This window comes from Botryllus schlosseri, chromosome 12, assembly GCF_051294905.1.
Source record: "Botryllus schlosseri isolate E-star chromosome 12, Bs_hap1, whole genome shotgun sequence".
Lineage (NCBI taxonomy): Eukaryota > Metazoa > Chordata > Ascidiacea > Stolidobranchia > Styelidae > Botryllus > Botryllus schlosseri.
In genome coordinates, this window is record NC_137247.1 from 6,050,040 (window position 1) to 6,073,815 (window position 23,776).

The 23,776-nt window shown below is 40.6% G+C and overlaps 3 protein-coding genes across 3 annotated transcripts; all 3 read left to right on the plus strand.

The window, feature by feature from the left end:
- The first annotated feature begins 536 nt into the window (after positions 1–536).
- LOC145452601 (meso-2,3-butanediol dehydrogenase-like) lies at positions 537–6,300 on the plus strand. Its single transcript, XM_080330793.1, has 7 exons — positions 537–662; positions 809–939; positions 2,452–2,586; positions 2,958–3,054; positions 3,520–3,630; positions 3,690–3,726; positions 5,956–6,300. The coding sequence occupies exons 1-7, from the start codon at positions 626–628 to the stop codon at positions 6,158–6,160; spliced, it is 753 nt and encodes a 250-aa protein (XP_080186919.1). The 5' UTR covers positions 537–625; the 3' UTR covers positions 6,161–6,300.
- A 3,247-nt stretch (positions 6,301–9,547) lies between these two features.
- Positions 9,548–15,207, plus strand: LOC145452605 (heat shock protein beta-1-like). Its single transcript, XM_080330797.1, has 4 exons — positions 9,548–9,746; positions 11,746–11,928; positions 12,488–12,665; positions 14,333–15,207. Exons 1-4 carry the CDS (start codon positions 9,630–9,632, stop codon positions 14,449–14,451), a joined length of 597 nt encoding a protein of 198 aa, XP_080186923.1. The 5' UTR covers positions 9,548–9,629; the 3' UTR covers positions 14,452–15,207.
- A 2,739-nt stretch (positions 15,208–17,946) lies between these two features.
- On the plus strand, positions 17,947–22,520 carry LOC145452613 (uncharacterized). The gene is made up of 3 exons (XM_080330812.1): positions 17,947–18,039; positions 20,207–20,335; positions 22,249–22,520. The coding sequence occupies exons 1-3, from the start codon at positions 17,949–17,951 to the stop codon at positions 22,398–22,400; spliced, it is 372 nt and encodes a 123-aa protein (XP_080186938.1). The 5' UTR covers positions 17,947–17,948; the 3' UTR covers positions 22,401–22,520.
- The last annotated feature ends 1,256 nt before the right edge of the window (positions 22,521–23,776 follow it).

The following is a 23,776-nucleotide window of genomic DNA, read 5'->3' on the forward strand; positions in this document are numbered from 1 at the left end:
CGCATATTTAAATATGGAAATCATACAATCTGCTGTTATATTATAGTATGTGATACTCGAATAATCGACTCGACGCATAACTAACACTCGATTGGAAATCGAATCATTCAGGTATACTCAATTTTACCCGGGCCCACGGCAGAGCGTACTGCAGTCAACTATCAACTAGCAACGCCCGTATTGTTCACGTTACAGCAAATAAAATGGTACTATTGTGATATTGCGATACATCGAAAAGATTGATTCATTGGGAATGACTCCACATCACAAAATGTATTAATGGCCTGTGATTGGAATGCGCTGTTACACACTAAGTAAGACGCGGTGGAATAGGCGTGCGTGTGGCCTTATATGAAAGTGAAATCAGTCTCCAAAGAACTTTTCCCGGTAACGCTGAAACGGGCTAGAACAGCATTGCTTGCAGCGCGTGAATAATATGGAACAACCTAAGCTGTTTTTAATCCGAATCCGTCATCGTGAGATATGAGGCGTGCGATTAAGCAATTCGTGTCTATAGATTGAAATTCTGCCTTTCAGTTGATACTGCCTGTAATCCCAGCGTTATCTTGTGAGCCGTATAATAACCGGCTTTTTTATAATCTTCTCCAAAGTTACATTCGTTACGATGGGAAAATTCGACAGCAAAGTTGTCATAGTCACCGGTAAGTAGGGGTTATGTATGTAACGATAAAATAATTTAAGTTGACAATTTGACAATACATGTTTGAGTAAGTGCTGTAGCAATGAGCTCCGTTGATATCTTAGGTTTAAGTATATCTTAGGAACCACGCCTTTCTATTTGATACAGGCTCATCAAGCGGTATTGGCGAAGCCACTGCAATTGCTTTTGCGAAGGAGGGGGCGAACGTCACAGTAACTGGTAGAAATGCGGAGAGACTGGCTGGCGTAGCTGAAAAATGTAGGAAAGCTGGGGCCAAGGTGTGTGTTGTTCGAAATCGGGAAATGCCGGGCGTCTGGGGCGTGGTGATATTCTATCAAAAGCGGAAATGGGCACCAGGCAGTCTCGCTTTTGCGAAGTTCTGGGAGTCGTGTCAGGCTTTTTTAGTACGGTCCGGCTGGATATTTCCACCTAGAAAGTCTGATACTATTACCTTTCTTCAGTGCCAGTACCGGTTTGCTTCTGTTAATCACGAAGTACCGGCAGTGCTTACGGTCAAACGGGTTCTTGCAATTAAGACGCTCAAGCTTTACGTCGTTCTAAATTCAATGAACGAGCAATTAACGACGCCAAATCATGCGAAACTACAGCGCCGACACGGAGAATGCGATCAATATTCGGCATGTTGCGCGTTTCTGTCAACTCCGGTATGCATGGCCTTATCGCAAACATGCGGCTTAGGTTGTCCGACCTGAACACTGATATTATTGATACACAAGCTAATTTTATCAGGTAGAAAGAATGAATTGCTTGTGCCGAAATTTACCCTTCGAGATATGACTACCGTAACACAAATATGGCATGTGATTCTTCTATTCGGTTGACAGTCGCACATTCGAAGGCGAACAGATTACAGTGTCTTTCATAACGTCATAAGTAACTTAAGATATACGGAGTCAGGTTCATGACATTTTCGTACGTCTCGTACCTCCAATCCGCTTCAAATCGATCTCGGTCATCACCAACGGATTAGGATCGAAGGCCGATTCAAACCCGCCGGACTCCGACCGGGTTCGGGCCCGGGGTACATTGTCATTGTGAAGATAGCCTGCTCATTAGGGCTCTTCAAAAATGACTTTTCTTCTCAAATCGTACTGGCTACTTGATAAAATTGTTAGGTTACCTAATTTAAGCCTACACACAAAATTTGGTTCAATTCCAGCCAATAACCGCTTTGCTACAGGAGAAGAAAGGTTGTATTTATTATATAAAAATAAATGTTAAAAAATTTGAAAATTTTCTGTCCACCCCATGAAAGTGTTAGGCTGTCTATAGAAACGATGCTCACCAAATTTGGTTCAATTCCAACCAGTGGAAGCGGAGTTATTGCCGCCGAAAAATTTGGATTTGAATAAAATAGTATTTACGGTGAGCACAACTATAATAAATAAACAAAGAATCAGTCACCGTAAATACTATTTTATTCAAATCCAAATTTTCCGACGGCAATAACTCCGCTTCCACTGGTTGGAATTGAACCAAATTTGGTGAGCATCGTTTCTATAGACAGCCTAACACTTTCATGGGGTGGACAGAAAATTTTCAAATTTTTTATCATTTATTTTTATATAATAAATAGAAACTTTCTTCTCCTGTAGCAAAGCGGTTACTCGCTGGAATTGAACCAAATTTTGTGTGTAGGCTTAAATTAGGTAACCTAACAATTTTATCAAGTAGCCAGTACGATTTGAGAAAAAAAGTCATTTTTGAAGAGCCCTACTGCTCATGCTCATTGTCCTAACAGGAGCCCTCTCACCCACGTGTATATGCAGGTCCTGGAAATCGTCTGCGAACTGACCAAGTTCGAGTCATTGGAATTGGTTATCAATAAAACCGTGGAGGCTTTCGGAGCACTCGACATTCTGGTAAATAATGCCGGAAGTGGGATTATGGGACCCGTCGAAAAGGTGAGTGACGTATTCGCATTGAGTTGATGGCACCACGCACTTTATATCTATCAACTCGTCCAAAAACTGCGATGTCAGAATTACAACTTGAATCATTGCTGGCCATCTTGCGAATGTGTATCCAAGACGCATTATCAAATTTAGATAGCTTTACTCACTGGGTGATACAAGATCAGTTTCGTTTTATACTTGTCAGTATATCCGACCCTAACTATTATAATATACTGCCTCGAGAATCCTACGTTTTATATTCGCATTACCTGATGAGCACACTAACCTTACCCGAAATGCGGCTCAGGTCAGCCTATAAAAATGACTAGTAACAATATACCAGGCTGCGCAACTCTAATTATAACAATCTTCTTATTTAGATGGAGCTCAATGAATATGAAGAGCTAATGCAACTTGACGTTCGCGCTCCGATATTCCTGTGCAAATACGCTCTACCGCACTTGCGCAAAACGAAGGGTGAGTGGGCTAGGCGTAATCCTGTCTTTATTATCACCAATGACCTTCGACCAATAGTTATCGAAGGTTTGAGATACGCCAGGCTACGTGCTTGTATAATTTTAATTCCTCTGTAAAACCGACGTCGTGAATTTTCACGCGAGGCATAATGAACGAAGGGAGAAGATTGCTGATGTACAATACAAATGGATACATGATCCGAGAAAGAATTAGTCAAACCATAACAGATGTTTGGGCGTGATCTAACTCTAAAAATAAAAGAAATCGCAGTATATATACCATGTATAGGCTGTAGTTCTATTATCGTGGACTGCAGGTTAGAGTTAAGGGTAATCGATACGCTTTTCATGGAGCTCATCGAGTCATGATATGTGCTCAATAATTCGTTGTAAATGTGGCATTCTGTCCTCCACTGAAATGACACTACTATGTAAATGTATACATCTGTGTTTTTTTTTTTGACAGGCTGTATTGTCAACGTTTCCAGCAGCTTCAGCACACGTGCATATCCGGGTATGGTTGTGTACTGCCTGACGAAAGCCGCCATGGATCACTTTACCCGCGGACTCGCTTCAGGTGCTCTTTAAATTCGAAAGAAAGTAATGATTGCGGGTAAAAATTTAGTTTCCCTTTAGAATGTGTGGCCGATGGGATCAGAGTGAACACCATCAAGTGAGTTCTGAACTTATCGAAAAGGTCGCCGATGTAATTTCATTGCTCAGCTGCTTCACACAATGCAATGAAGGATTTGGAGCGTCTTTTGTTTAGTGAAATGTCCTAAAATGCCCTTCTTGTTCGTCATCACGAGCGGCTCGGGGCGAGTCCTTACATACAGATTGAGATATCGCACCCTTTAGTCGCGTATAACATTGATCTATAATGTCAGTACCGAGATGTCAGTAAATATATAGCTATATATATATTTACATAGCATTTCTGAAATAGCGCGATGCCACATTGAGTCTGATCCCGTCCGGATTGAGCCCAGCCATTAACCGAAAGCTATGGTTCCATGTACGGAATTGTCGTGAATACGACTCCGTAAACATAAAGGGAGAGACATCTGAGATTAGAATCCAATGTAATATCTAGGGTGACATTTAAAACAAATGGTATTTTAAAACACAATGATTAAAACATGTTTTAAATTGCATTGAAAAACGTCATTTAAATAAATTGTGTTTTACGGCTTTACCGCTTCTACGTCCCAATATATTGGAATTTTAAAGCAGCGGATCCATAGATTTTGTTGGAATTTGGACTGCATCCGCAATCGATTTACGACTTTTAGGTAACTGGGTTTGAATTGGAGGATGCTTCTTCTATAACCTTTGAATGTACATACAACATGTGAATGACTGTATCGGAATATGGTAGGAATAGCCCAGAGAACTCCCCGACACTTCAAAACATGCCGCCTCTCCTGCCAATAGCCGCGACAATAACAACACTGGTCAATAAAATGAAAAAAAAATTTTAGGCAGAACATCTGCGAGCCGTTTCTGGGGTTTTTGGGGTTGCTGATTACGAATATCACATTAGTTTTGTCAGATTGGCTCTCTGTCAGAAGATATTTATACCCCTAAAAAGCCCAAAATTACTGTGTTTACCCTTAAATATTTCACTTGGTAGGAAGAAAATCGTAGTTTTTTTTCTAATTTTATACTGCGCATAAATGGCTTATTGACTATGAAGAACCCTCATGTCATTCTCAGCCATTCAATCAATATTAACATGGCATGATGTGTTAGTCAAAAAAGCAGTTTGTCAAGCCTAAAAATTGTACTTTCGCACAACGGAAATTCATATTCTCCTGTATCAATTGGTCATTCTACCAAGATTAAAGAAGAGTATAAAACTATAAAATTTGTCCTTGAAAGACTTAACTACAATGCTCATATGTGTCTCATTTCTTTTGACTGGTAAATGGGTAATTTTCCACTGATTTAACAATGTGGGTATACCTAGTAACCTTATCAAACGAGAAGCTGAAATCTGGTATCTGGTATATTCGAATACCGATGAAAGATTCCAATTTCACATTAGGAAGGAGCTCATAGCATGTAATTTCTCCTAAGATGTAGTAAATAAAACTTTTTAGATGATCACAAAGTCCCAACTACAAACAGTTGGTCCGAAAATTCGTAACTGCATATCGAAAACTTGGAACAAACATGAGCATAAAAGTTCACTTCCTGTTCAGTCATCTTGATATATTTCCCGATCATCTTGTTGATTAGCAAGGGGAGAGGTTCTACCAATACATCAGAACAACGAAGGAAAGATACCAGGGCAGATGAGATGAACCATTGAACATATTATGTCAGACCGTTGCCGGAACCTTTCGAGAAACTGCACTAAATAGCTTACAGGCGAAAATAGTACAAAAACAATTTCGATTCAAAAAATATATCAATAATATTGTAGTCCAACTGATTATTTCATATTTACAATAGGTGGTTGACGTAAACCTGGTTGAATTAATGCCACGTTATCTGAGCATCTACGTAAAAACTTATATACATGACTGGAGTTTATTTATGTACATGATATCCGTGAAAGTCTGTAAATATGATAAATTTATTACCCCTTATTATAGTGCTGTTGCTGTATTTTGATTTAAAATAGTATTCTCTGTGTAAAAATAACAAGTAGATTGAATTTCTAAACTTTATAGTACGACTAAGCCGATTTTTTTTCCAGTCAATACCGCGAAAATTGGAGATTTTGGTCAATAGCCCCATGGGTTATCTCCACAACAAGAGCCAATTTGAAAAAAACAAGGTCATATTCGGAATCAGTGCCCTTCAGAACCCCCAAAACCACTCTTACTTTGTCTGCCTAAAAACATGTGTTGACCAGTGTAATCAACTACAAATCTTGAATTAATATATCTTTTAGCCCGGGTATGGTTGTAACAAGATTCATGGACCCTTTGCTGTCTGAACAAGACATCTCCAATTTCCGGAAAGACTTCAGTGCCACCAAGCAACCTCTCGGAGCAGTACCGAAAGAGGAGATCGCGAGTGGCATCTTGTATTTGTGCGGGGCGACCTCGGCCACTGGGACCAGTCTTGTTGTCGACGGGGGACTTGGGATCGAGTAAACACGAGATCGGTGCTTGAAGTCGGAGTGAACCCGTACCTTTACGGATTGTAACATTTTGTCTGGACATTTGAACCGCGCTATGTATCTTGTACCCAAATCCGGTTTGCAACAAAGCTTCGACGCGAGCATGTCTTGTAACTATCGACTGATTTGTAAGATATTTCAGATATCATATTATGTTAGAGGATTAAAGGTCAGAATTTATTGGCAGACGATAGGCGGACAATCACCGTGACTCTGTCACAGAGTTGGTCAAGGTATAGTCAAGGTATAGAATTAGAAGAAAGGTAAATTTCTACTAGAAGTCGCGAATACCAAGACATATTGAGACTACTCCGCAGCTGTGACTTGACTCCCAAATTGTTGATAGATTTTAATTGTTCTTGAAATTTTCTTCTAGCTAGGCGCGATTCAATTCGACCGCATTTTCGATTTTAATATAGTAGCTCCCTTTGCGATCTGAGCCCCACAGATCAGATGCGAACAGCAAAGGAAATTGATGCGCTACACATAGAAATATCAACTTGGAATCGTGTGCTTCTCGCGAAATAAATTTGATTCTGGTACGTTTTGGCGATTCCAATTTCTTTCCACTATACCGACAATCCTGATGGGAGGTCAAGGTATAACAGCAGTAAAGTGACTAATAACTAAGGCGATTTTTTTGACATGTCAAAAAAAGTCAAAATTAGGTCAAAATTCTAGCGTTAGGTCAAAAAATGTCAAAATTGTTGACAAAGACGAAATTTTTTTGCAACCTACATTTCCTTTGTATCGTAGATTTTGCACTGTCGGTGAACTTATCGTTCGGCATTTTACAGATTGTAGCCTACTTTATAGGTATACCGTTGTAGACGGCCCGTTGTCTGGTCATTGTGAATCATAAACATTCAAATTAAACATGGTTGACATGGTGTTATGGTCAACGTACCGCAATATCCTAAGTGAAACAAGACTCCGTATAGGCATTGCATGGTTTTTATATCAAGAAGCGCATGACGAAAAATTGTGATGTAGACACCATTGTCAGATGAAGAACAACGGTGTGTCACTGTTGTCAGTCAACAACTCCTACTGTTGGCCTTCTTTCTTCGTTCTTGGCAAGCTACTTCGTGAGGACAGACACTTTCTACCCGAGAATTTAGGAAAGTATCTTTCGTTGTATTACAACAAATTTTAATTATTTCTACCATAATACGTGATGTAACTACTGGAACTCTTCATAGGACCAGATTTAGTTCAAATAAAGTTTTTTCATGTAAAAAATTTGTCACATTTTAGTCAAAAAAATTTTTCAGGGCAAACTACTTCGTAAAGACAGACAATTCGAACCATAAATAAAGATAAGTAGCGCAATTCTAACATTATGTGGAGAAACCACCTCATTAGCATACGTTAGGTCAAAATTTGGTCAAAATTTAGCTTTTTAAGGTCAAAAAATGTCAAAATTTAGATTTTTTAGGTCAAAATCTTCCGCTTTTTAGGTAAAAAAATCGCCCTACTAATAACAATTGGCCTACCGGAAGATGCATCATCATTCATCATTCATAACTTGCACTAAATTTTCTCTCCATCAACCCTACCGGTGAGTTTGATCAGATAGGCTGAAAAGGATAAACATTTGATAGTAATATGTGAAAGTACTAATATTAGAGGAAATATGTATGGACAGTTAACATGGGTATTTAGCGTCCAGTTGGTTTTCATTACGGATATGGCCTGAAATGCAGTCGTTTGCTATATAGGTTTGGAAATATGGCCGTGAATAGCAAATAGGTTGGCCATGGCCACCCCTGTACTGAATCTAATGGCGGCTAGGCTAAAATCTCGCAACCCATTGTTCCATTCCAAATCCAAATCCATGTTCGCCTCTTTCGTGAAATAAGCTCGCAGTCAACACGGAGAAAACCTATATCTATCCATTATTTATCCATATCGAATCACGCATCATATCGTCTACTCTACGAGTCGTCGTATAGGCCTATCTATATCACTCAACAGCCTATATCATTGGATTTGTAGTAATGTTTCAAGCGTTGCCAATGATCATCAGTGTCCCACGTTCAAATTAATGCCAGTAAATCATTAGTGCCATTCCAGCGTCCGTTCTGTGAACTAAACGATACGCTAAGATAACACGAAACTAATTAGCCTTATCAGTGACCTCTGTCACAAAGCCGGCGAACCTCAATCGCGTTTAATAAGCCTGCAGTTTGTCGCCTACCATTCCAAGATTAGATATTATGACATTGCGCGTCTTGCCAAACATGACTTACTTCGTGAATCAGTCATATTCTTGTGATTACATCATTGGTCAATTGAGGGGATGCTATCTAAACAGCTGCGTTTCCCTTGTTAGTTGTCTGTTATCATCACCGCGCGAAAGTGTATAATAAAATTGAGATCATCGTATATCATTGTATGTATTGTATATCATACGCAATAGGTATTTCGACAAAGGATCGTTAATTGCACCGATTTCGGTGTCACAACATTTTCATGCATAACGTGTCAGAATAAAGAGTATATAGTAATGCAAAGTGTACCGTGATACGATACTGGAAGCAAACGTATTTCTTTATAAGTATTTCATGATTTAAACTTATGTAAATTATTGGAGGTATTTGCTCAGTTGCTTAGCGACTGCGTAATTAAACATGCAACGCCAGGTAGCACATGGACAGAATGAAATCCAGCAATAATGTACTCAAAAATTACTTAATTATCATGAGCGTACAGTGAAATATAATTTAAAAGGGGACTAATGGCTTGTTAGAAAAATAAGGCGAAGCTTGGACATAACTGCATAATTAGAATGAGATCATAATGTCTACAGTTGGAAGTTGTGAGATTAACGTTTGCCCATATATTTCCTTTTATGCCTATATGCGCTTGGTGGTCATCGCAACTAGATATCGATCGATAGAGAAGCGATATTTGTCTTGTCGAAATTTATCGGCTTGTCTTATGACGTCATCGCTACTAGTGTATCACGTAAGACGGGCTATAGTACTGTTAAATTGATTTACCGTGACCATGCGAGTTTGCTTCTTATTGAAAAAGCTTAAAGGTTGTGTTTTCTGAGCTGCAATTTAAACCTGTCGAACTAGAAGTATTACTTATATACAGCTGGAGTTCATTTATAAATAAATGAAGTGGATGTGGGATTTACTTTTCGAATCACTGCCACTAAGTATATTATATCATATATCATATATTGGTATCGGCGGAAAATATCGGTTTATTGGCAAAAATATGTGACATCGGTATCGGCTCAAAATACTGAGATCGGGCTGGCTCTAATCAGAAATTTAGAATTTTTAGAAGTTCATATTTAGCGCTATATAATACCCTCACTAGGGGATGTTGATTTTCGCATCAAAGTTGCCTTACAGTGATTCGATAAGTTTAGCGAATATAAAACTATTAAATCTACAGCCGTAGCATCTTAGCGAAACCGTCGAGAAATGTCCGAACACCAGCGACAACGCGTCGAGCGACGCGTCAATATCACTCCGTACAGAATGGCGACTTGGGATCCGTTCCAAGACCTGACTATACCCGTGTCGAGAGTATGGGATCAGGTATGAATTTCGTCTGTAAGGCGATATATGTGTGTCATTCATCCAATGTCTCCAAATCTACAGCCCGCTTAGTCTACTATTATCAAGGGACATAAGGCACGCGAATGCCGCTCGGTCATCACCCGCACACGAGTGTTGACATCTAGGCCTATAATGCAGAAGGGCATTGCACAATAGCATGAAATTTCATAATCACCATACTCGCAGGCTTGTTACAAATTTAAAATGCACGTTAAAAGACGCACACCATTCATCCTGTAAAATACGACAAACTACTACGCAATCTCCTGTGGATAGTTTCCAGAGGTCATTTCCAAAATCACTGTGTTGGATAAAATACCTCCAATAAGCGAGACACGCAGCAAAGTGGTTGCGACAATATGGGTTGATCGTGTAATTGTGCCGATCTTTGTACTACACAAATTGGTTTGATGTTGTGATAAGATTTGTCTGACATCAGCTTATCTGGAAAGTTGTTTCTTGCGCGGGTAATACTCGGGCAGAGGGAGAGAAACAGCGGACGGTAAATGCCGCATACCATAATTTTTTTAACAAAAATTAGGAAAATGATATAACTGTATTCGCAATTGTGAAAGAACGGTATATTACTAGTATCGCTTAACGCTGTCGGATATCGTTATGATGCTTTAGTCTAGGGGTGTGCAATGTGCATAATGAGTGTACGGGACTATCAGACACATATATTTCGGGGCCGAGCCCTTTTCGCACCCGGACACATGAAGACATATAACGTTTTGGCTAACATGTTGCTGGGCAAAGTGCGGTGCCAAAAATCGAGGGCAATATATAAAGCCTTCGCCCTAGAATTACCGTCGCTGGTTGGCCAAATCCTTCGATAATGATATTCCCGGTTGTCGAAATGGTCGGCACCGAATAATCCCGATAACTCGCTAATTTGAAACCGCATGTAGCCTATCTCGCGTAGCGTACAACTGGTTGTCTGCGCCTTTTATATTTCATATATGACCGTAAAAACGTAGCATACTAGCACTGATAATACATGATTTCGATGAGCGAGGCTTGGGTCGCGAGATGTCAATAAAGCTTCAATTTGGGTCGCGGTATAAAAAGTTTAAGAACCACTGTAATACAGTATAAAGTCAACGAGGGGTGCAGAGTAAGTCAGGAACACATATGTTTCGAATATGTCAATTTTCATCAGTGATTTTGACCTTATTGCAAAAGTATACGAACTCTTCGCGGACCAGTAACAAACTCCTTGCGAAACGGCACTGGCCCACGTACCACCGGTTGCCGGCCTCTGCTCTAACGGAAAACCGTATTTTAGGTTTCGAATCCCATGGGTTGGATTCTGAAAAATTATCATGCTCATGCTCACTCCTGCCATATAGCGGTTGCTCGGATATTACAACTTATTTAGATTTGTAACTGCTCTATGTCCGGATTACTGAGTGAATGGGATTTTCCGACAGTTCCATGCACTCATAGCCAGTATGAATATAGACGGGGAGGAATATGAAAGTTTGATGGGTTGAAGACACGGCGTCACGCACACATTCTGACTCTGTCGTACATTATTAATTAGGTTGAACATTTGGAGGGACAGAGGCGAATTTCTCTCCTTGGATTCACCCTTGCATTTCCTTCGCTGTACGAGAGAGGATGCATGCCCTCATATAATTCGTTGCTGGGCCAATTCTGTGGTCATTTATTCAGTTGCCCGTATGTTTCTTTCGTACGGCGGCTCCGACAGTGCAAAGGTGTGTGAACCACACGGGATCCACTTAATGTGAGTAAATGAACCGGGCATTTGGATAGGTACACTCCTACTAAAACCACAGCCATCACGACAGTCGTGAGCTAGACTCTTCTCCATTGCATCACATGCCCTTTCTTCACTGTTCTCTACACATGTCATGCACAACCGTGCATGATAAATCACAGATACAGCATCAGCACCAAATACATATATCCAGTATCCACTTCACGTCCGGATAACGTGAAGCTTTCGTGCCAGGATTTCGGCGGAATGCCGTCAGGAAGATCAGAGAGACTGCGCTACGTGCGTGAGCCGTGGCCGACGATAAGCAATACTTCTGTGCCATCGCCTTCCCACGTGGCATACCTCGCACACTCGCCCAGTGCTGTAGAAGGTACCCAGCTTCACACACAGCCCGGTACTGGTGCTGGGGTATCTCAAGTAAGCAACGACGACATGAGTATCGATTGCTACTTTCCTTCGAACTGTTTATCATAATATATTTATTCCGTTATCTTTCTAATTGTATATTTCATTTCCTGATCAGCATCGCATTCATTCCCTTATACACATAAACAGATGTGGCCAGTAACAATGGGCGGTTGCCTGATTCCCGGTTGTTTATGAATATTTGAATATAAAGTTATATACAGTTGAAGTTAAGTTAACAGCAGTTAGGGTTTTATCAGTTTCAAATTATGGACTGGGTAAAAGGTACAAGATTGATCTTGAACATACCATTCTCTGTGTCTCAACTCCGTGTATTCAAAATGCGAATTCATCTCCTGCTGAGTTATGGAGAGCCTGATTTATCCATGAATACTACCCGAAGTTCGGAACGATATTACACGTACACGTGTGCGAGAATACAGATAATATTCCAAAGCATGCAAAAACTACCTAAACTCTTAGAGCATAGGTAGAGAACAGCAGGGATGGGAAGTATACTCATCTTCAACAACTTAAACTAATTTTTTTGACTCGTTCCGATGCTTTCCAGGTCACCAAAACCGACGGGAAGTACCAGATACTTCTCGACGTGAAGCATTTCACGCCCGAAGAAATAACGGTGAAAACTGTGGGTGACGTGGTGGAGATACGAGGATGCCACGACGAAAAGCAGGACGACCACGGCGTTATATCACGGAACTTCACGAGAAAGTACACTCTGCCTAAAGGTAACGAGTTTGGATGGTGATCTCGCGCGCGGCGAATGTTTTAATAGCTTCACTTCTACTCCGGAATATAAATAGCTTAATTCAAAGATCGAGTAGAAATGACGTTTTTCCTTATTGAAAACTTAAAGTATTCAAGCGTTAGTACCGAAGGTATAGCGCGAATCCAACAAGTATTTAAGTTCTCATTACCTGAAACTCGAAGTTCAACTCCAAGGAGAGCGCACCGACGCCAAATAGCCGATTCCTAACACATTGTAGCATGTAGGAATATTTGAAAGTACGTAACAGGGACTTGTGGTTGTGAGATGCAAACGCAGCGTGGCGGTTGGCCGCCGGCTGATTACCATTATTACACGCAAAATTTCGAAATTTTCTACTTATATTGTTCACAAATAGAGAGGAGAAATGAGGCAGAGACGAGCCAATCCTCGCCCGTGTTTTCGAGCCGAGCTCAAAATTCGTAATAACCGATATCAATGCAATGCCAATGTTTCACTGATTTTGAAAATCAAAATATTAATGAAGCCAGTGTATCTCAGAACCATCTGAAATCGCAAGGTTTCCGTTACGTACAATGACGACACAGTGAAACAATACAAAGCGAGGTACAAATTGATCTTCAACAGCGATTTCAGGCCCAACAACCGACAATCGCAGTCTGGTTCGACTTCGTGAACCGGTGGTGTAGAATGAATTCTGAAGTAGGGACGGCTGGAGCGAATCAAGGCGTCAATTGAATCAGCTAATCTTTTAGGTTTTATGTATTTGCAAATCTAATTCTAAAAGGGAATCTTCCTCCCAAATTAAGAACCTCGCCATATGTTAATGGTATAAGTAATAAGTGAAAGTCAATTTTCGAAAACGCATTGGCGTTCATGTGATGAGATCACGAGATCACTGAAATCGGGGCAAGATTAGGCCTATACCACCCGACGCCCCAGGATTTGTACAGAATTTTGTTTCATCTCAACATAATGTAATCATTTCAAAACACCACAATATTGTGATACAATGAAAAGATACGAAGGTGCCGAACGGACATGGTGGTCTTTCAATCAAACACCCATGCTGGCCAAGAGCATATGTAAATAAGACGCATGTACTTTTAAAGAAGCGGAATTATTTCAGTTTTTCTTTGATAATTCTAGGATTATCCTTGATCGGTGGATAATCCAAGAATTATCAAAGAAAAACTGAAATAACTCCGTTTCTACGGCTTGGAATTGAGTCAAATTTGTTTTGCATAGTTTTTGAAGACAGCCCAACAATTTCATGCGGTTGGCAGGAAAATTTGAAAATATTTTTTTGCATTTTTGGGCAAATTAAAAATTTTCAAACTGTACGAAACCCGCGAAAATTGGTTGGAATGAATTCAAATTTGGTGTGCGTCGTTTTTTAAGGCAACCTAACGAGTTAATCAAGTAGCCAGCAAGATTCAGGAAAAAAAGTTATTTTTGAACAGCCCTGTACAATTGCACACTTCACCGTACACAACGAATGAGAAGTAGCAGTATAGCGAAAAGGTCGAGCAATGGAAATGTAGCATGCTGGCGAAGTAAATATGTCAGATCAAGGTCCGGCAATCTCGATCATAGATCATCTGGAATAGATCGCATGACTACCGCTTTCAGAAATTCACTATCAACCCTTGCATTCTTTTTCTTCAGATGTCGATCCGCTCACTGTGACGTCATATCTGTCGTCAGAAGGTTTCCTGACGGTGGAAGCGCCTTTGATGCCTTCCCCTGAGCAAAAACCAAAAGCCGTGACCGTGCAGCATAGCTGATTGACTCACACTACCATATATGATTATGATGATATATGATTTATCATTTGATACTACGCCTGATTACAAGCATATAGGCTACTATAGTGTTAATATTGGCATTGCTGGAATGCCTTGCTTGCGTATTTCATTGCTACGTTGCTAAATATATTTTAAAGTCGTGTAAACGAATTCTACATCGACCATTGTTCATGAGTACGTGCCTAGCGCCCTAGATGGGCCTATTCAGGCTGCATGTTTTCATAATGCCACATTCGCACGTAGGCCTACGTAGTTTTTGTGTGGCTCACGTTAAGCTGACTGTACTTTGCAGTACACTACATTTACATACTAAAGTGCTTTAGGATGTGCATTGTGCAACGCAATATAATTATATCTATATCCATTACACTTGTGCCCAAGGGGCGAAAGGCGCCCATCACCAATGTTCCCTATAATTTTTGACGAGTCTGCGCGCACTCACCAACTCACTGCTGGTCCCTTGGACAATGGACAACCGTGCGTAGCAACTAAAAACAAGGTCATAATTTCGGAATGTTTGTGCGCAGCTTAGATTTTCTGTATGCAGAGACCGTATCAGCTCTGCGCAATTGCGCACGTGCGCATCTTAGAGGGAACATTGCCCATCACCCCCAAATTTCTGATTTGTACATTGTGTTGCCATTTGTTTTTACTGCGTCGTAGCGTATTCTTGGCGTCATGTCATTGTTAAATTATTTCTCCCCCATCCATAAATATTATTCTCTAGCTACACCAGTTTATTGATGGTGTTTTGCGAATGCGTAGATCTCGTCTCCGAAATTATGTCGAGTCTTCGAAATAGGCTACATCTGCGTTTTTGGCCAGGGGCACAGAGTGAATTGTAGTCGAATTTATCAGATTCTATATCACGGTTACAAGCTATTTGAACAGGAGAATGCAGGAGATGCACACAGCGAATAACAGCGTCCACCATCAACTTATACGCGAGTGGAATCCTCCTACAAAGATGGTTCGAAGGAGACTTTGGCGATGTCGATACAGAAAATTGAACTTCATGCAAACTGTCTATCCCATGGCACCAACCGTTTTATTCGGTGGCGCATGAGTCAGCAAAGTACACTATGCTATCGTGATTCTTGTTGTTGGCAGTTTTCTCTCCTCAATTAATGTGATACACAGAGGTGGTCAAAGTAGTCAAGTAAGCAACTCAAGTAGACGTAGGAGTAGCGACGCAAAAATCTACTCAAGTACGAGTATAGAAGTAGTGTTTTAAAGCCAACCTAAATCGACTTCCAGTATAAATAGCATTGGCTTGTTTTAAATCTACTGAAGTGCCAAAACAGTTATAACTTATTATAATACGTTCGCATGGACTGTCAAAAGCCTCAAATTAAGCTATGCGGAAGGTGCAGAGAGCTTCATATTCGTGCATCCAAAGAGGTACGACTTTTCGATATCATAAGCAGTCGACCTGATCATGCGATAGAAATGATAGCTTTGCTATGGAAAAGCGGTTCTTATCTTTTTTTTACCCTTATAGCACCCGGCTTCTAAAAATATCATGGCATGACGCTCTCACCCGTATTTTAAGGCCGGTACCTTAGACGAAGAGCACACAGATATAGCATATAGGATACGGTGTTTACACGTTGCACAATAACTTCATACGTTAAAATAAGACGTGTCGGATCGTGTATCGTATCACATATCATATACTTTAGTTTTATTTCCGGAAATCAGAAGCAATAACAGGCCTACACTTGGTTTTAAACTCAAAATGTATGTGCTCCAGACAAAGAATTGAAGTTAATTGAAAGACATCGAAGTATACTGCGAATTAAAAGAGAAATTCAAACACTATTTCTAAAACGCGGAATCAGCTTTCATGTCCTTTGTTCAGAAAGCTTCAACAACTGTCAGCTAAAAGAGGTCTAACTGGTCAAAAAATTCGTAGGCCACTTCACATTAGGACACGCTAAGTGCTGCTGGTTTACGATACGGTAGGAAGATGCTAGATTGCGAAACGGTAGTTCCAAAGGCTTTGCTGAGTCATATTTAATGTGACGAAACATGTCATATGGGCGACAATGCGATGTGAACGGATCCACGCAATCCGCTTCCTTTCGTCAAAACATATTTGTCACACCATACCATACTTTACGCGAAGCGCGACGAAATGTCTGGGCTTTGCTCAACAGTTGAGAAAACTCTGTGAAAACAGCCCCGAAATTCCACAGTATCTCTCTCTAATTGGAGGAATATAATAATTCTACTTGACAAACTGCTAACAGCGAAAAGTAAGTAAATAAATCACGAAATATTACGAAGTAGAAGTAGCGGGAAATTAGATCTACTTAGTAAGTACTGCAACGCAAGTACTGTAAAACTACTTGAGTACTTCGACAAAGTAGAAGTTGCAATGGTGACACCATGATAAATGCAAAATTATGATCTAAAATTCGATGGCAACAGAGTAGCGTAGCATTGTATTATTGATATAAAATAGCTTATCACCTTAATCTGTGTCGTGCGCAAGGGTAAGAATTGAATTAGCACGGCAATTCAGCACGGTTCATGACATGCGGGAAGCAATGCAATTGTAATATCATTCTAATCAACTTTCAAAATCCTCGGTAAGAAGTAAGTCTACGCATAAGGTGCGGTATACGTTACGTTACAAAATATCGTATTTCGTATACCCTCTCATACTATTCGTTTTCAACAAAACAAGATTCACGGCCAAAACGCCACTGCATTGCATGTTGTTTGTGGTGTTGATGGTGCGTTTTCGACTACAATGGTCATTTAAACCAAGTCAATATTCTTTATGATTATTCTGTATCTGTCGGCTTGGAGCACGGACCACTTCTAAGTCGAGGAGCCGAGATAAACCTCCAACATTAGGCAAGAAACTCGCCGTCAACCTCGCAGTCTGACCCGAAGTCGCAACCTATTGGTGTTTCATTGCATGTCATTATGATTGATCAGCGCCTACTCTATGCGACCCCCAAAATTCGTTACACGAACCAGATTTCGAAGCGCTGAAATATACCATAACCGCGTTCTCCATTTCAATTAACTGTCCTAGTGTCCTACTGACCTATTTGCTGGCTAACAGCGATTGGAATATCGGTCGATGGAGTTTGAACGACTTTCGCAATGTTTACTTGACACTCACGTGATAACAGAGCAAAGTGTAAGCCTAATGTGCCTTGATTATATAGAGAGGACTTATTGTCCGCGGAGATCACAATAACGAGTAGAACGAGCAGAAGACTCCATACCAATGTAGCTCTGTTAGTCAAGTTCAAGAGCAATATACGCCTCACAACGCAGCGTTCCTGCGTTACATGAGCGAGCACAGGAAAAGAGACATTGCAGAACGGCAAAATCTCAGATCTTATATAGTTTGTCACGATGTCACAACAATATCAGTTTATGAGGCACGCCGCTTCGGTGAACGGTACTATAGCCATAAAATATGCTAACACCAACTCTCAACATTTATTACAGAAATGTCGGTGAAAATATTATTTTTGTTTGTGTCCTTCGCCGTGATATGTGGTCACCTTAGCAGTGCTTCGTACTTTGCTCCCAAGCCATCACGTAAGTATATTTATATGAAACTACAGAAATATCGCACATTTGCCGTTTCGGAGAGGTGTCTCGGAAATTCACTTTGTAATATGATTGCATGGTATAGTCTCGGATTGCAGTTTGGGCTCGCAGATCGTAATCTAACGCTGGTTAAACGGTAACCCTACCCATGCCAAGTGCCATCCCGAACCATACAGCCCAAACTACCCACAACCCTAACCCAATCTGATCACTAAACTAACTCTAGATAACCAAGACAATAATGTACCAATCATCTAGCGCAGTGGTTCCCAACCTTTTCGACTCATCGCCCCCTTATCAAGCTCGATGCAAATTTTCGCCACCCATGTTTTCGGAACCGAAAAAGAGGACATATAAACGCGAAATTTTATACAACTAAACTCTGATTTCTGGTGAACTGACTAAAAAATATCATTTTTCGACATGATTTCCGAAAGACCCGTCTCCACGTATAATCGGTGGGAGTTTACTTTTTTTAGTGAACTTTCGAGGCAGATCCAGAACAACCCGTTTGTCATTTCGTGCCGATTAGTTAAATATAACCGTTGAAACATTTTCGCCCCTCAATCTCGCCTTCGTTATTTTCGCCCCCTGTTACTCAAAATCGCCCACTGGGGGAACATCGCCCACGTTGGGAACCACTGATCTAGCGCGTCTCGGGTTGCCATATTTTCGTGGCCTAAAACCCGGAGACTCTTTAGTTCCGACTAGCGGTCGGTAAAATCAGGTTTACACATCATCTGTCGATATGACATCACACTAGCAATGCTTTGCACAAATGCATTGCATACTAACACTTTCTCAGCCCTCCCTTGAAAACTCTGATCTTGTCCCCCATAGAGCGATCAACGCCACTTTTGGAGGCTTGGCCCCAAGCCCCCCTTTTCCGACGGCCCATTTTATCGCTAGACTTTATACATAACATCCGCTAAAAGGAACTATGTCCGTTGCGAAACAAATCTAGTAGTTTTCGGTTCATTAACGAGTCTGAATGCTGGCGAACGCAAAATTTATGCATTTATTTTATTCGCTTACCATGGGCATCTGGATCCTAGTCACGACAAGCGCGAAAATATTTCAAAGTTCACGAAAAACTCTGTCAATAATAACGGCACTTCCATATGACCATTAACTGTTTGTTCTCTCTTCTGTGTTCGCCCACATGATCAGAGTTAGCGATGGAGGTGATGACTTTGCAAATATACGGCATGTAATTGCGCATCATTAAGTCATGTCCAATTGTCCATGTCCCACGGAGAAGACTATTGATGAGCCGAAATGCTGATTCGCACCAGCAGTTAGCTTACCCTTAGAGCAGTGGTTCCAACATTTTTATGATTTCGACTCCATTTCCAAGTTGAAAATGTTCCCTGAACCACCTCAAAGGTTATTCAGGTGATTACTAAAAAAGGTCCGCACCTTCAAGTAGACTTACTCGCAGCCTATTTTGGAAGCTGATATGATTAGGTTCTGCACACGCACGCGATCCGCGGAAATAAGAGCAAACGACCCCACGGGATCGCGACGCCCAGGTTGTAAATCACAACTTTGATTATTGCTTCTAATCGCCCTAAGCGATACCAGGAATATATATATTTCTCTCATCATTGCAAATACGCATTTTAATAAATTATGACTATACTTTTTTAATCTTCTTGCGAGTGGGGAGCAACCTATATTAAAATCAAAATATCTAACAACACTAAATCGCTGGCATTTCATAACAAGCACACAGTTTTGACGAGCTGAGAATGTTCGCGACATAGAAAAAGTGTGGGGGGGACATCTGACATCTGGCAACCTGGAGAAACTCGGACTGCAATACAATTTGACAAATTTCCCAACATTTCAATCCTTCCGACATTAGGCATACCGGGCATTTCCTCCTGGACGCATAGATCACTCAATTTCCGGACATGCCCCGGAAAATTCGACCGTATGGCAACCCTAAGCTAGTCATAAATCTAGACGTTCGAATCAGACATTGGGTAATCGATTACGACGATGACAAAATTTTCGTGTAATCGTAGTCGCGATAGATTACATTGGATAAACATCCGAAGTGTCTCAGCAATTTCTTTGTCAAATAATGATTACTTTTTGCTTGCACAAGGACTGTGACCGTTAATATATAAACCTCTTGATTAACACACAGATGACGATATAAATGCCTGTTGGTCGACCGACTGTTCCAGCCAATGTTCACATTTTTCGGTCGCCGTCATCAAATCGAATAAAGCAGATCCGGGGGTTCAGTGCAAGATGTGTTCTGCAAGGAAATGCCGTAAGTATACATTGGGAGATGTCAAATTTACGGAAATGAAGCGTGTTTAGCGGAATACGTGACGTTCGTGAGTCTGCTCTCTTGATGTGTAGGCAACTAGGGATTTGAATGTTTTGCGAATTATGAGTGTTATAATCCAACTAATGGTACATGTAACTTTGAGTCTGATATTCTGATGGATTATTTTATAATCTAACCCCTAACCCGATCTGATTTCAAATATCGGAAAAACGCGAGGTAAAGCATTTTGAAATTCAGAAATTGATTTCGGTTCCAAAATATTGTTGTTGTTGTTCTCGTTGTTCTTGTTTGAAAATAAGCCATTCTCCTGTGCCCAGCATCACCATTCCTCACTAGCTGAAACTGCTCCGGCGATGGCAACTGTATTCCATCAAGAGATAATCACCTGATATGATTGGGCAGATTGGCTTGACGTGCAATAGCCAAGACACTTCCATAACGGAGACGTTTGGAAAATGGCCTATAGGCGCTCGGCCAGGACATCATAACAAGGAGATAGTATTTCAGCTAGTATAGCATGTGTCGCTAGGCCCAATATCGATTATTTGGACGCCGTAAAGCGTTGTCGGGTATCGTTCGCAGCTCATACATCAAAATTAAATTAAATCGATGATCACGATATTTTTGTCGCATTTCTTTCATAAAATATTACTTCTTTTGTGGTAACTATACACCCCTCGGCCCTCGCCCATGTTAGATAGCATAGCACAGCGCCTGTACTGACTATAGCTATGTATGATCTATTTTGTCTCGATATTGCGTTCGGAATTTGAAAAGTGGCCCGCGACCCGTTTCGAGTTGGTGACATCTGTTTTAAAGTGTGACTCATATTAGAGTTTTATTGACATCTCGCTACACAAGCATCATACATTGAAAGAAATGCGTCACTGAAATTAATATGCTACGTTTTTGCGGGCCTGTATGAGTTATAGAGAAGGTGCAGATGACTCGTTGTACGTAGTTCTATGAAATATGATTCCATAGTCATTAATTCAGTGAAGTTGATGTCACTGTCAAAGTATTGTTTAAACTCAGCATGCCTGACTCCAAATCTCTCTCTAGCCTGCGCCCCTATAGGGAAATTAAATGTATATTAACGAAGTATTTCCAGACTAACGTCTGCGAAAATAAAAGATTTTAAAGTTCAAACAATACTTGAATAGGCCGACTATACCAGCCATGAACTATGTAAGTCACGTGACAGTCTTCAGCTTTTACGGAGTATAGCCCGAAGCGGGTTACAGGCTGCCTTTCCCCAAACAGGTATGCCACCACAGAAACAAAACGAATCTCCAACCATGGCCTACTATAGCTACTGCCGTGGGTGTCATAGTTCATTGGCATAATTAAAAAGGTCCATTGTTAAACGAAAGTCCTGTCAGGTTTATTTTTGCGGCATGTGCCGTATGTTTTCACAAACGATATTAGCTCAACTTCACTTAAATTTGTTTCATAACTGACCTAAAAACGACACATATTCCCCCAAAATTTGATGCAGCACATAATAAACCGAAGTGATGATAATTTATGAGTGATGAAACAGTGCATTTTAGCCAACGCAATAGCATCTCAGGAGCAGGTGAGCACTGAGCAGAGGCGCAAACAACAAGCGCATTGCCCATTACGTGCGCCGCCGATTGACCTCTCTCATTTTTGCCGCGTCGCTGCAGTGAGCCGTCCGATTTGGTTGTGTCCGCACCATCATCGGACCACTATGATGATATTATACAAATAGTTGGGGCCGCTAAATTTGATAATATATTCTGTACCACCATCACTGCCGTTTGTTATGTATTTTGGTTGGATGAAAATAAAGACTCTCTCTCTCTCTCTCTCTCTCTGTTACCCTCCGTCAGTGTAAACCTTTCTGTATTTTTACGTTTTCTTTGCAGTGTCAATATCAGCTTTGACAGCGGCTGCTGCCTCGAAAAGTTTTGCAGACGAAGACTACATATGCTTCCTTGCCGCAACACAAAAATGTGCATCGGATTGCGGAGTAACAAATGGATGCTCATCTTGCTTGAGCGGATGTCTTTGGCCTTGAATGCTACAGCCTATCACTCTGAGAGCAATAAACTTACCGTGACCAAGCAACAATCAAAAGTGTTGGAAAATATTTTAATTTTTTTTCTGGTATTATTCTAATAAATCTGGCTATAAACTATGTTCGACTACATATAGGGCAATAGACTGAAATTGCGATTACAATAAACAATGTACAATTGCAGGGGAAGGTGGAGTACAATGGTACGTAGTGAATATTTTTAGAACCCGGCATGTGGAATATTCATGGCTTCGATGATTTAGTTGTGTTATGTCAGCCGTAATCCTGATGTGGTTTGATTTCGTCGGGCTCGCTGTCTTTGTGAGAAAATTGGTTCAATGATATCCAAAGGCAGAATTTACAAAATACATAAAGATCAATGGAAGAGTGCAGAGAAGCAAGATCGTCACCAACACTCCGTTAAAGAACATCCCTTGTAGACTGCCGCACAATAAATGAAGGACATTAGAGATGTTTAGTCACGGCACGTGGAAAGCTGGGGCATCGATCTTCATGCACGTATAATTACCATTCCGAACTTCGGGATGTAAACTATAACTGGTCTTGGACATCTGCTGGTCGGTCCCTTTCTTCAACGGTTTTCAGTTTCTTGCTAACTGATGAGGTGTTGTATTTTTAGTTTGGTCCCATCTCCCCCACCGCTTGTCCCATTGTACCCCGCCTATGAGGCACTATGGGACAAAAAAGAAACGATTTTCAATTGCGGGTGTCTTTTGGTTATTTATTCGTATTTTCAAATCATTTTTGTTTGCAAGTAGGCCTATGCGTTTTATGGCCATCCATCGTTTTGCTAAGGTTTGTTGGTATTTCCGGATTCGACATATATTTATGGCTAAGAATGTATTTTTTTGACCCATTGTTCCCCATACCTTTAGTGGGTTATAAATACAATCGCAACCAAGGTATAGTCCGATGTGATGTATCATCATCATCCCCACCTTGAAATGTTTATTAATTGATCAATTTTTCTTGCTGTAAATTGTGACCACTCATTGAAAGTTCGTAGAGTGTAATGCTGTCAGGGTTGTAATGACTCGAATCATGACTCGACTCGAGTCAGACTCGAGTCGGGATTTTTTGTTGACTCGACTTGACTCGAGTCATTTTCTTAAAATTTTTGTATTGTCTCGACTTGTACTCGAGTCATTGCGCATGACTCGGACCAAGTCATATGACTCAAGACTGGGTCTACCAAGACAGGCATTTCATTGTAAGTTCAAAGAAGAGTAAAGTTATCACACTATTATTATTTCGTATATCAGTAGGGCTTACTGATACTAGAAAATGCTACCAGAAACTGTTAAATTGAGGAAAATTAGTATATTATGAATGCGAAGCATTTGATACACCGAGCA